The sequence below is a fragment of the Corvus kubaryi genome, unplaced genomic scaffold (assembly GCF_017639235.1).
Source record: "Corvus kubaryi isolate FWS band 111438036 unplaced genomic scaffold, C.kubaryi_AGA036_p1.0 138, whole genome shotgun sequence".
Lineage (NCBI taxonomy): Eukaryota > Metazoa > Chordata > Aves > Passeriformes > Corvidae > Corvus > Corvus kubaryi.
In genome coordinates, this window is record NW_024580672.1 from 1,668,226 (window position 1) to 1,682,706 (window position 14,481).

A 14,481-nucleotide genomic window follows, 5' to 3' on the forward strand; every position below is an offset into this window, starting at 1 on the left:
GTGTACATCACAGATGGTCTAGACTCACATTTGGGAAATCACTGTTCTAACCGAATGCTGCATCACATCAAATGACATGAGCAGAATCACACTGATGCAGTACTAGAAGAGTCTAATCAATCAGAAACAAATCCTTCAAATTCCAACAATACCCACAAATGCAAATTAACCAGAAAAATACTCAGCATTGTCATGACTGTTTTTACCTGTTTTACATCAGCAAAAGTCTGTCCCATTAAACCCACAAGAATATGGATACTTTTTAAAAATAACTTAAACTCCAACAGGAAAAATGGATACTCCTCCTGCTAAGATGTGAACACGTGGACATCCTATTACAGTAAAAAGTAAAATTTAAATAGGAGAAGGAAGGAAAGCTGTAACTGAGAGAGTAATCACATGTTGGGTGTCCTTCATGAGGTGGAGAAGAAAGGTAGAACCAATCAATGCCTCTGGTATCATGCAGCAATATCAGTCCCTGTTCATCATCTCAGTTGCAGGTTCTGGTGCGTGTTATTGATGAGCAGTCACGTTAACTATGAGGAGGCTATATCGCCTGAATATCAAATAGCAAAGCTAGTTTTAAAAAAATATGTCATTTTGGATTCAGAATGACCAGTAAAAATGTGAAAAGCCCTGGATATGAATCAAAAAAGCCACTTAAATGATTGTTGCTGAGCCTCAAGTCTGTACTTAATGCTTTGGTAGCTGCTACTGCATGAGTGGAATACACTGACTTGAAGGAAATGTCAGCCCAGCTGAGTCAAACTACCTCTTAATGCAAGAACAAATAGCATATGACAGGGCCCAAGGGGCCTGAAGAGCAAACAAATAGTTTGTCCCTGTCCACTCTGGATGTAGTGGTGTAGTTGACATAGGCCTCTAGACAAGTAGCATACTCAGCAAAGGGTCATTATCATTAGTGTCCCTGATCTCGTAAGAATCAGAGGCATCAGAGGACACTGGGTTTTCAGTGTGTTGCCAAGGAGAATTTCGTAAGCCTGAGGATTTTTTTTGATCGAGGATCTAAAATAATTCCCAACCAAACAATAAAACTTGCTCAGAAACTGTCAAGACCCAGCTAAATGACATAGAAAAAAAAGTGAGCTCTTTGGCATACATTTCCAGAAGCCTAATGAGATTATTTATCTGAAGTTGAGGAGGAAACCTTCTGTCTTTTTTCCTGTAGTTGTATATAATGTTTTAAGTATATGAACAATGTCTGTGCACATTTCTCTGCTCATCCACCCACTAAACCACATACACTTAAATGTGCATACACATTTCTGCTAGTGCCACTCAGCATGAATTTGTATTGCCTCTGCCATTGTAGTGCTGCCCTTCCATGAACTGAAACTGCGAGCTTTCTCATAGAAACCAAAAAAAAAAGTGATGGCAGATCTAGGGAAGCGTTTCTCAAGCCAAAACTGGTAAAATAAGTTGACTCTGATCATTTTCCATGACTCCCTTAAACCAGATATGAAGGTAAGGTTTGGAAAAGTGAAAGCCCATTGATTAACCATAATAATGGTATATATTTACGTCCCTCAGCCTTGGAAATTTCCATCTTGGACTCTCAAATTTGTATCCTGACTTTATGCAGTGGTAATATGCAATGATAACCAAGCTGCAACCCAGCAGATATATAACAGCAAAATTCACTTCTTGATTCTGTTTTACAAGTTCACTACAACCAACATGGACAACAAGAGTAATTCAGTGATCACCATGTTACCTTACACCAGTTTTTAACAATATTATAGAATTAAATTATTTAAATGATAGGGGGTAGTATCTGTTAGCCTATCTGACTCTTGATAGACCAGGGACTGGTAACTTTGTTTTCCTGTTTGATTTGTCTCCCTCCTTTCCATTTCTTTGTTGAACAACTAGCTTTTTGATTTGAAGAATGGTACCCAGGTTTTGAAAAGACTGTAGTGGGTTGATGCTGGCTGATGCCAGACACCCATGAAAGCTGCTGTCTCACTCCCCTCCACAGCTGGACAGGGGAGAGAAAATATAACACAAGGTTCATGGGTTGAGATAATGACTGCAATCCCTCACAAAACAGACTTGCGTTAGAGGTACTAATTGAATTTATTGCTAACAAAGTCAGAGCAGGACAATGACAAGTAAAAACAGACCTTAAAACACCTTCCCCTCACTTCTTCCTCCTTCCCAGGTCTACCTCCTCGCCCCAGAGGTGCAGGGAGATGAGGAATGGGGTTTATGGTCAGTGATCACACGTCGTTTCTCCTGCTGCTCAGGGAGAGGAGTCCTTCCCTGGCTCCAGCATGTGGTCCCTCCCATGGGAGGGTTCCTCATAACTTCTCCAACATGATTCCATTCCACAGGCAGCAGCTCTCTGCAAACTGCTACAATCTGAGTCACTCTTCCACTGAGTGCAGTCCTTCAAGGACAGGCTGCTCCAGCATGAGTCCTCTACAGGGTCACAGGTCCTACCAGGAAACCTGCTTCAGCATGGGCTCCTCTCTCCATGGGCCTGCAGGTCCCTGTCAGGAGCCTCCTCCAGCATGGGCCTCCTATGGGGTCCCTGCCTCCTCTCAGGCACCCACCTTTTCCAGTGTGGGTCTCTTCCACAGGCTTCAGGGGCATCTCTGCATCCCCGTGGGCCTCCGAGGGCTGCAGGAGGACATCCTGCTTCACCATGATACTCACCATGGCCTGCAGGGGAACCTCAGCTTGGGTGCCTGGAGCATCTCCTGCCCCTCCTTCTCCACTGACCTGGTGTCTGCAGAGCTGTTCCTCTCACCCCACTCTTCTCTGGCTGCAATTACATCTGCACAATAACTTTTATTTCCTTCTGCCTAAATATATTATCACAGAGGTGCTACCATCATTTCTAATTGGCCCAGCCTTGGCCAGCAGCACGTCTGTCCGGAGCCAAGTGACACTGGATCCACTGGATATGGAGGAAGCTTCTGGCAGCTTCTCACAGAAGCCACCCTGGTAGTCCCCTGGCTACCAAAACCTGACCATGCAAACCCAACACAGTAGTTGTGTTATAAACCATAGGAATAAAGCAGTATCAGGGGTTTTTTGAGGTTACTTGAAATCTTGCACAAGTCTTTTTGGGATAAGAGAGCAGTGTCGGGAAAGGAAAGGAGAATTTTCCAGCAGAAAAAAAAAATATTATTTTTATGAAGTTCAGGGTAAGACAAGATCGACTCAGATCAAGGCAGTGGAAATAAAAAGCTCTTTAGCTATAAACTGGGTTTAAAGAAAGAATTGTATTCTTATAAACATTGACTTGAAAAAGTGATAGCTTTTATCATAAGGTCACACACTTCTTTTAAGTGACAGAAACACTCCTATATTTTATGATGCCACTTAACTGTGGGTTTATTTTTTATAAATCAGAAATTATTTTTTCAGGTACATTCTCCTACCTCTCAAAGATTGCTAGTTCTTCAGCTTCAGTAGACCTAAATGGGAAATATTAAAAACAAAAGACACATGGACTGTGTGTCTTGTGTCCCCCTCATTAAATTGCATGTGCAAAAGTCTAGAAGTTAAGTATTTCATTACTTTTTTTATGTGAGAGGCTTTGTACTTCAGAAGCATATTCTGATCATGTCCTGAGGTATCAAGATACTTTTAAAAGCAAGATTCTTACAGTAAACAGCCTTATATCAGTGTTCTTAGTAGTCTTGATAAATTAATGTGAGATCTTCAGTAAGGCTTCTGAGAATAATAAAACCAGCAATATCTGGGCAGAGTAAGAGGGAAGAAAGGAGAACTAACACTGTAATTCGGCCCATAAACTGTACAAGACACTGGGTACCAACCTCTGTATTAGATATAGTCTTCTTCCTAGATTTAGGGAAAAGGACAGTATGAGAATCTAGTAATATTAGGATAGCTTCTGAACATAACAATGAAAACATTTAGCAGTAAAATGCAGGTTTTCTTTCTCTTGTCACACTGGGTTTTCTTCTCTAAAGCCTGGTGCATTTGGGCACTGAATCCTTACAAATTTCATTTCTGATTAACCTGTGGAAGGAAAGATCAGTGAGAGAGTGTCATTAGTGTAACACACATAGGCAACAAATTCTCATTACAACTTAATGCCATCCACACAGACTGCAGGGTCACAGGGAATGGCTAATGGTAGCCGACAAATGTTGGGTGTATTAGTCACAAAACATTTGCTGAATTCCATCAGAATGTCGTGACAACCTTCATAGCTAGTCCCAGCGAGCTGCTGGAGTCAGTGGAGTTTTCCTGTGACAAGCCGTCACTCTATCTTAGTTGAGCTTTATAGCACCAGTCAAAGCAGTCAGAGAAGATTGAAGTGACAGAGGCCCACTGAGTAAATAGTGAAACATGCAGCACATCATGAAATATTCAGCCAGGGTGTAAAAGCTCTAAATGCTTTTTCAATTATTAGCACCTGCACTGGCTGCATACATCTAACACTAACAGCATGTTAATTGCCACAATTTGTTAGGGTAGTTGTAGGAGAAATTTCGAAGGCATGAGACATTCTTTAGCGTGTCTTCAATTCCTCTCTTACCTTCAGCAAATGCACTCCTTCCTCCTAAAATTAAGTATCTGTGTGCACACACTTGCTAAGATATACCCACAAACATATAAGTCAGGTAGGAAAACTCAAAATTCCTGAACCACAGGCAAAGTGACTAACGACCCTAAATCTTGTGGAGGAGACTGCTAAACAGTTTTTTGTGCACAAAATCCAGATATATCTACCTGAGAACAGCACAATTGCAGACTCTTAACAAACACAGGTTAAAGAGGAGTTGTGTTTCTCTCAGGTGTGTTTTGCTGTTGACAATAAGAGTTTTATTAGAGGGCAGAATAAAAAGTAGCCAAGACATTGTCTTACTAATGTGTAAAGACTAAGAGATTGCAGTTTATTTTCATGCAAACCCAGGGTCCTCCCTGCTGGTCACACAGTATTCTTGTTCCCAATGCTCAGCACATGGACTAGTTCCACTGCAGATCAGGGAGGGTATGTTGCTCTAGTAATCAATTACGTATGAATAATAGCGAGGGCTAAGACAATGGTGACATAATACAAGGGTATGTTTAACAATAGTCATTTAGTGAGGCAGCCATTTAGTCCTGAATGGTCTTTTCAGTTCTGTCCATTCCCCATCAGTACCCAAAAGTTTCAGACTCAAAAACTCAGATTTTGTGGTAGTTATAAATGTGTGCTAGGGAAGTAGTGCTCTTTAAAATGTAATGTTGACTTCCTTGCAGTAGGTTTTCTGTAAGTGGGATTTATGGTTTTGCTTTAGGCTGTTTTCTTCCAGGCAGGCTTTTTGGGTTTGCAGCTGTATCATGGCATTTAGCATCGTTTTCAAGTTTAATTGCACATAAGTGGCATTATATGCTCTTCAAAACCTTGAAAAGATGGTATTTTGCTCTTCATTTTAAGTCATGCGTATGTAATATCTGCCATAAGAACCAGAGAAGCTATTTTTAAGCTGGAGTTATGGATGAGGGAAATTTAACTTGGATTCCTTTCCTCCCATACAGGCTATACATGTCTTTTCCTGGCCAGAATGACCAAATGCTTTGGTCATTGCAAGTCATGAAAAACAATATCTTAATTAAAACAAATACTAGGGATTTAATTTACAGAAAGTGCTTTTCTTCCTACAATTTGAAGTCTTAAATCAGATGACTTTGTAGCCCTGGAGAACATAATAGCTGCAGCATGAATATAAGCATTTCTACAGTAACCTGCCAGTGTGACTCAAGCACAGCTTGACAAGGCCATCTTCAAGGATGAGGAGGCAGAGAGGCTCTAGAAACATTCAGTCCATGGTTTGGCTGTAAGGGCAATGACTGTAATGCTTTGTGGAATATAAATTTTAATGGGAAGAGGGTGTCCAAATGCCTTAGGCAGATTTGACAGCTTTGGCCTCTCTGTGTGTCTGTCTTAATTAATATTTAGTATTTGCAAAACAGGTTTGGATCATCAAATTAATGAGGGTGTGTATATCCAAAGTAGTAATACTACTTTATCACTGTTCTGATCAATTCTGTTTTTAAATATATAAGTCAGTGTATTTTCTGATACATTCAGTAACATCTGAGGACAAAGGTGGACCTGTAGCAGAGTTTCCAAGATCCAGAGACATCTTCAGGGATCACTTTACTGAGAACAATGAAAGAACATTGATTAAAGAGAGATTTAAATAGTATCTTAGCCTAGAAGACTTAAATTTAATAAACACACTTATATGTATAACCCCACAGATTGTGAAACAGAATGTGGCTAGTCATATCACAGAGTCCTTCTCAGGCAATAACCCATTATCCTAGAGTAAAAGTAGTACAATAATATTTCTTAGCATGCTTTCATGTTGTGTGTCCCATCCTATTTGCTAGCTTTAAGGTTCCCACTTGCTGTACTCCAAGCAGTAAAGCAGAGAGTCCAAACGGTTTATGATACTGCAAATAAATGCATGTATTGATTTAAAAACCCCAAAAACCTAAAGGGTTTTTTTGGTTTTTTTTAAATCACAATTTGCGACCTAAAGCTTCAACAGGGAGTTATAGCTGATGAATCACATTCTTTGTTCTTCCCTCAGCCTACTTACGTTTAAGCCTAAAATATTCTAATAAACCTTTGGCACAAGCTACTTTGAATGTTCCCTGTTAGAATGCAAAGCCCAAAAGAACTATGCTAGGCTTTAAGCCCTCATATTCTAAAAATTGCCTCAAACCTCAAGGCAGCTGACCATAGTTGGATGTCAGATATCCATTACCACCTGCTTTGTTATAACATTCCTTTCAATTTGTATCATTTTTGTGAATCATTTTTGTGACTGGGATTAGAGTATTGCTAAATATTCATTTGTGTTAAAACTTCAGATGATCTATTTAATTTTAAATCTCAGAGCAGAAAGGAAACACTGATTACAAAACTAGAATGTGGCATTTTTTAAGAAGTGATTTATTATAGTTCCTCTGATGAAGGATAAGGGGGAAAGAAAATTCCTTCTTATATGTGCTTGATTTCTGAAAGGAAGAGAAGGTGATTTGACCAGTGAGCTTTGCTTTTGTTTCAGTGCTCCTCTAGAAAAACTCATGAAGAAATGTTTTGTGAAAGTATTAGGGAAAAAACCCTAACCCTGAAACAACAGAAAGAAAAACATTTCTCAGTGGAAACTCCTGAAAATTCCTAATCTTTTGGCAAAGTTTCTTATTTTGAAACACATAGCTAACACATTCCATTAGAAAAAATAGCTGGTGTAGAGCACCACTAAATATTGTCTGAACATTAGTACAACCTTCAAATGGAAGTGTGTTCATGGCTGCAGATCTTACTGTACCACCTGCAACTCTGAGCAGATGGGGAATGCCCAATAAGCAGCATCACAGTCAGCTCTCAGACAAAACTACCATGCCTTCATCTTGTGATGGATGGAGGAAGAGAATGCAGAGTCTCAATATTTTTCTAGAAATAAAAAAACCCCAACAATACATCAACCAAGCCCCCCTGACAAACCCCTTTGATGCAGCTTTTTCATCTCTGCTTCCTACAAAAGAGGAAGGATCCACTTATGCAAGGCCTGTCATTAGTCAGCTTGGGGTAGGGTCAGAGGCTCCAGGTAGTCCACCAGGGCTTCTCTGCTGCCAGTGGGTTATAGTGAAATCACTGAACTGTATCTCTGGAGAGAATATAAAAACTTTGAAAACACAGTGTTTCTTTTTTCCAGATGAGTCTGACTTATGTCTTTGCTATGTAGGGCCTTGATTGTCTTAAAGCATCAGTAGATTCTGGTTTAAAGGGAACATTGTATTGATAGTTTCTCAACTTTTTTGGAGCAGCTTTCTTTGAAGTTGACCCTGTTTGAGTGAAATGCGTGAGAATTTTCCACTGATTTCAATGGCTCTGTAATCAGTGGCTGTGAAATTACACTAATTGTTCACCCTGACTGAATTCGAGATTATACTGTTCATAGGAATGCAACTGTTGCTTTCATGGTAACTTAGCATACCATATTCAGGGTAAATTAACCTGTATCACACACTATGTTCACAGTCTGCTTCAGCAGATCATGCAGAAGAGAGGGTCTCACCACAGCGTGCTGGTTCAAATGCTTTAAAAGCAGGAAACTTTCCTGTTTAAAGAGTTCAGGCAATATGGGCATTTCTTTAACAGGCTTCAAAAGGCAAACTGCTTTAAAATTTGGATATCTGTTTCAGAGTACTTAGCATATTCTTACATTGCAAATACTTTCTTCTTTGAAATGTCTCAATTCTGTATCGAGATATTTCAAGCATTCATGACAAAAACCTGAGGTAAAGACTGTGGCTTTCCAGACAAAGCACTATTAACCTGTGCTAAATAAAAGATTTTAGGGTCAGTTTACCCTGTATCTTGTGAATACAATTTTGCTAATGCTACTGTATAATGCAGTCACTTAGGGGTCTTCACCAGCATCTGAGAGTGTTGGAGTCACTTAGTACTTAGCTTAATGTTTGATTTTAGCATATAAATTAGAGAACTGTATGTGTCTGTGCTTAGATGTAGCTATATAGCTGGAGAGCAAGTTCATAAAAATGTCTTTCATTTGCTTCTCCTTTGAGAAGCCTTGTGCTTTAAAATGTTGCTGCAGAAACACTTAGAGGGTTATCACAGGTAGAGTTGTCAGAGAAAATGGACATTGTTGTTTGGTATTAAAATCATGTATTCCAGATGTGGGCATTTGTTAGTCAGTCTGCTCTAAAATGACATACTGTTGAATCTTTAAAGGGCTTCAGTTTGGGAAAGCAAAATATGATTGGGCAAATTGCTAAAATATTTAAAGTGCAGCCTGTTAAAGCTTTTACTGTGAAGAGCATCACATCAGAAGTTGTACGTGGTAAAAGCAAGTAATTGGCTTTCCATACTTATGCCAGTCAGTCAGCATGGGGTTCTGTTCCTATCCCTTCTACTTCATTGCAAATGCCTATAGGAACTTTGATATTTGTTTCAGAGGAGTGGAACTGGAAAGAAGAAAACTTACATGGTTGTGATGGTGTCAGAAAACCCAATTTAAAATTAAATTATTATTGGTATAGACAAGTACAGAAAGTTTCTGAAACTGCACCCAAAATTTAAAAATTAACTTCTTTTTTTGATATGCAGCTTTTGTTTAAAAATGTCCTTATTGAAAGCATGTTAAAGTGTAAATACATTTCATTTTTTTACTTTTATCCCTCTTTGTAAACAGCTCTTGGGATATCTTTTCCATCCATAATTCATAGTATTTTCCATTTATGTTGTCCTCAACTTGTTTTTCCCCAGGCATGACCCCTTGTTAATTCCTGGAAATGAGCAGATTGACAATATGGATGCCAATGTGAAAAAATATGACTCTACAGGGATGTTTCATTGGTGTCCAGCCAAAGACATTGAAAAGGTCATTTTGGTAGGTATTGATGATAAGTTGTGTTAAACCATAGAACTGATGTCTAATGGATTAATAAATTAGTCTCTACAATCACGAAATCCAGTGTATTGAAGTCAGGAGCACAGACTGGTGAAACCAAAGCTAGGATTTTTGGTTAAAGAATTCTGATCATTTAAATCTTTATGCACAGTGCAACAATAAAAATTTGTCCAGTATAGGGAATTTTGTTTTCATGAACTGAAATTTGCGTATTTGGTTTAAATCTTTAGAGAATTAAGATTAGAAATACTTAAATCCTTACATACCCCATTTTTCTCTTTACACAAGGCAGTAATGATTCTAACACAGGCAAGTGTTGTTTTGACTTGCCTCTTATTTATTGATGTTTATTCATTATTGTTAATTGATTTTTTATTAATTTTGCTCTCTTAGAACTTCTCTCTCAATTCCCAATATTTCAAGATGCCCAAACAGGCCAGAGCAAGTAGTGCTCCTACTCTATCTCTAGCATGTTGCAGTGAGCCCTGTCTATGTGTGTCTTATTTCTTTAACTGGGAAAACCCATCAAACTGACTCAAGTAATTAAAAACAATTAGGAGGCCTATCACAGCTTATTTAGAAAGTTTATGCCACTTGTGTTCATTTACTCACACCTAAGAGTAGCAAGTAACTGAGCGCAGATCTCGTACGCAAAACTGATTCTATTTGAAATGAACTCCCTGGTGGATCTTCACTTTGTCGCACTTCATAAAGCTTTTCCCGAGCCTGCTCTCTTAGATTTTCCTGCACTGTGGCATAGCGTAGCCAACGATGGTGACAGCCCAGTTATTCTAGCAATCAGGGGTTAAAAGCTTGTCTCCAGTTCTCCTCAGGGGTTTCTGTAATAACTCTGACATTGCCTGGAATTGCAATATCAGTGTTTAAACAGTCAAGCAAGTAAGTTCCAAATTTCAGAGATGGAACTTTGAGATGGAGTTTGCCTGAACAGCTTTAAATGGTATCATTTATTTGTAATCAGCAAGCAAGAAGGGGTAAAAGTGTAAAACACTTTGTAATAAACAGAGATAGAAATGTGCCTTTGTGCTATGAACACATTTTAGCTGACGAACTACCAGTTGCCCTACTTTGAAAAGTGTTCCTCCAAAAATGGTGCTGGGGAGTGACTGAATCATCATCTCTTGGTTATGCCATGTTAGTTTTTTCCACTACCAGCCTGTGAATCTTCAAGTCTGTCCAGGTGCTTTCTGCTTCATACATCATCACAAATAAAGACACTGCCAGCAAAATGCTTCCCTACACCTTTTCAAACTTGCAGTCCACAATTTATGTCTATGTTCATTTCTATGCAAATTTAATGCTGTCCTTAGAGACTGCAGAAGTACAAATTAGTGCATAATTTGACGATGATGGGATTTCCCAGTTTGTCTTCTAATTGATACTTGGTGATGTCCCAGTCAGAAAATAATTCATTTTTCTGCCCAAGGTCTGTTTTGTCTCTGCGACATTTCAGCAGTACCCGGTAGTAAGAAGGGATTTTGCCATATATGGCTACATACAGATTTATGGCTGATTTATGGAGTGACATTTTTCACATACCTGCTTTCAAGACTTGGTCTCTGTCTTGTAAAATCTGAGTATTCCAGATGTATAGGCAGAGGCATGGGACAGCTTACATGCTTCACTTGAGGATTCGCTCATGTCTTCTGCTGTTTGAAGGGCCAAGATGACTCTCTTGGTCAAGCTGTATGAAAATCAATATAATTGCCCTGGAGAAATTGAAAGCTCATGCATTTTTTAATAGATGAGAAAACTTCTAATCAGAGTTCCCATTCTTCTGACATAATGAGCATATCTGCTGCATATTCCAGTCTTAATTGCACACCACCATGCTTCTGTAATATAGAAGAATGGCATATACTATGGATAAGTGAGAGGAAAATTTTGCAGTTCACCACTGTTTTAGTTTTGTTCCTTGGTAAAATTTCTGTGTAATGGTCCCATATACAATTTCTCGGCAATACATCGATGGATCTCCAGCTACTCGATGGACGACAACAATGTCAAGACTGGCTACAGAAATTAAGCTCATTTTTTCCTTGTGGCATTATTTAATCATCTTGGTGTTTGAGTTGCCTGCTCAACTGACTTAAACAATGCTGAAATTAGTGCAAAAATTTGTTCTCTCACTGAGACAAGAAAATAATTCTGGACATCGTTTAAATATTCTCCATGAGACCTGTTTCCTCTGTAAGTCCAATTGGCCTGAAAATTTAGTATTAGTCACAAACTTTCGCTTTGATTTTGTCACTGAGAGAAGCTCTGTGCAGTATAGTGGGCATCCATTGTAAAGCAGAGCAGTGTAGAGCATTCGTGGATTTCTTCTCAGGGTAACAGCAGCTTGTCTTTAAATAAGAGCTTTGACTCTAAGAGGCTGTGGTCCTCAATTCACAAAATCTGAGTAACATCACAAAGCCCTACTAGGAACACTGGACACTCAATATTTTCCTTTTCAAATTGGTCCTGAAAAAAACCCAGCTAGTGATTTTTCAACTAGGGTGTGATTTTGCATCTATCTTCCATAATCCTTAGCTAAATCCACAGTACTTTGTAACCAGAGTCACAATCCACATGTATAGAAACTTACACAGGACCAGAATTTGATCCAATACAATGTCTTCCCAAATGCTGAAGGATTTGCGAACAAGAACAAAATTTTTTTTCTGCTGAGCACATTTAATGAAGGATAAATAAGGGTAAAATGAGCAGCTGTTACCAAACTACTTCTTTGTGCATGAACAATATTGACAGTTGTATTTTTCCTGGTTTTAAACTCAATATATGATTTAAGATGCCCTTTGTTTCATTTTTCCCTTGTCTTTTTGTTTTGTTTTGTTTTTTATTTTAGACTCGAAGTGAAGCAGCGATGACAGTTTTAAGTGGGCATGTAGTCGTTTGCATATTTGGGGATGTTACATCTGCTTTGATTGGATTAAGAAATTTAGTGATGCCATTACGAGCCAGCAACTTTCACTACCATGAACTCAAGCACATTGTGTTTGTGGGTTCACTTGAATACCTGAGAAGGGAATGGGAGACACTGCATAACTTCCCCAAGGTTTCAATCTTGCCTGTAAGTTCAAAAGCCATATTATTGATACTTTGTTATTTGGGACACCAACTGGACAGATTCATATTGACTTTGATCTTAGGCTTTTTTACTTTTGTCTGCTTATAGGCCTGAGGACTTAGATTTTCACTTTACTGTGTCTGTGAAAACAGAGCCCTGTGAGACCTTATTAGAAGATATTTGCTGCAGTGTTTGGCTCCTCATCATCCTCATCGGATGAATTTCAGCTGCTATCAGATGTATTAGCTGTGTTATGTATTGAACATTCACGGTAGTGCACTGCATGGAGCCGGTTCTGATGTTGTGATTTCCCTGACAGAACGACAGTAGTTATTTATGATATTATTTATGTATTTATACCCACAAAACCTTTGAAAAAAATATTGTTACTCTATCTACTTAATATTTATACATATTCATGTATTTATATGTAAAGACCTCCTGTGGACTGGCCTGCTTTATACGGAACACTGCCATGGCATTTCAGTACAGAGTCCTGTATGGAAGTACAGCAAAACCTGATCCTTTTTAAATCAATGAAAAGCTCCTATTGATTTTAGTAGGCACAACTACTAAAACTGCAAAGGTCCTTTTTCTCCTATGTGTCATTAAGATTCACTCAAATGACCAAATGTAGAATCAAGAGCTCCAGGACTAAAAAATAAAGCCCTCCAAGCCAGTGATCTTAGGTAATCATAGCTGTAAATGACAAGTGGGAGCCCATGGTATAAGTATGAAAGAGAATGCTCTGCATGTTATATAGTAAAGTTAGATATTTTTTTCCAGAAACAAAAATTATGGGTTTACTAGTTTTTAATAACTACATTTCAGCAGTTAAAAATAAATAAATCAATGATGGATGTAACCTTAACTGAATAACTGGGAAAATAGCTATAGAATGAAAGGGCTGTCTTTGCTTTTTGATTAATTCAGACTGTAGGTCTTTGTTACTGTAAATGCAGTTTTAGTGTTAGCCCTTGGCATTTTTCTGTAACCTGATCCAACAGATGGTGTCACAAGATTCTCTGCTGTCACAAAAATGGTGTCAATATCAGATTTGGTCAGTTAATATCCTCCTTTTTCTGCCAATTCCTTTTAATTCCAGTCACTGTGAAGGCTAAAGACTAGGGAATCAGAATTAAATTGATAATACTCTTGAACTATCGAGCAGAATAGAATCCTGCTACTGCTTCCAGTATATAATGTGTATCCATTATTATAATATGTTTTTGGAAAGTTTAGATTCTGAATTCTGAAGAGGCATTAAAGAAATGTACACCAGCTTTACTTTCCCGAGTTTACACCAAAATTCAGAATAGCTTTAGATTAATTTTGACTTGAACAGCTTAGACGATGCACCTTTAAAAATACAGAATATTATAAAGGAATTGTATCTCACATAGAAATCAAGGGTGCTGAAGACCACACAGACTTCATTACTTTTTTCCCACTTTTTTTTCCCCAGCCTATCTGGTTCAAAATGGTGATATAAGGTTAAAAATAGCAGCAATTTTCTGATCTAATTATACTAATTAAAAAATGTACTTAAGTTTCTGAGATTATACTTGTAGAAAATTGTGTTAAAGGGAGGCCACTTTCCTACTTCTCTGTGTTTTGGTTGACGAGGTAAAACTTGCTGCTGCTATCTGATGGAGATGTGATTATAGCTGAATACAAAAACATTTGTTCTGGTTTAAAGAAAAAAATTGGAATTTAAAATCTGTATTAAAAGAGGCCTTTAGGCTGCTGAATAAACGCTTAAAAAGTAGGCAAATGCCAATTTTAAATATCCTCAGGCAGCCTTAATTCTGTCCCTTTGCATAAAATCATTAGGAGTGAGCCTTTAATTAATTACATTATTGCATATTATTTTTCCCCATAGGACTCCTGCTTCACTTGGTGTGCAGTACAGGCACAAAGAGCAGGATTAAGGTGGCTGGAATAATCGTGTTCTAACTT

The 14,481-nt window shown here is 38.3% G+C and overlaps 1 protein-coding gene across 50 annotated transcripts in view; it reads left to right on the forward strand.

Annotated features, from left to right (window-relative positions):
* Positions 1 to 14,481, forward strand: part of KCNMA1 (potassium calcium-activated channel subfamily M alpha 1) — a 439,385-nt gene that overhangs the window by 378,922 nt on the left and 45,982 nt on the right. For all 50 annotated transcript variants that reach the window (XM_042018554.1, XM_042018555.1, XM_042018556.1 and 47 more), the window contains 2 exons: positions 9,290 to 9,413; positions 12,301 to 12,525. In XM_042018554.1, coding sequence (XP_041874488.1) covers positions 9,290 to 9,413; positions 12,301 to 12,525 — 349 coding nt within the window. The remainder of the gene's footprint in view (positions 1 to 9,289; positions 9,414 to 12,300; positions 12,526 to 14,481) is intronic.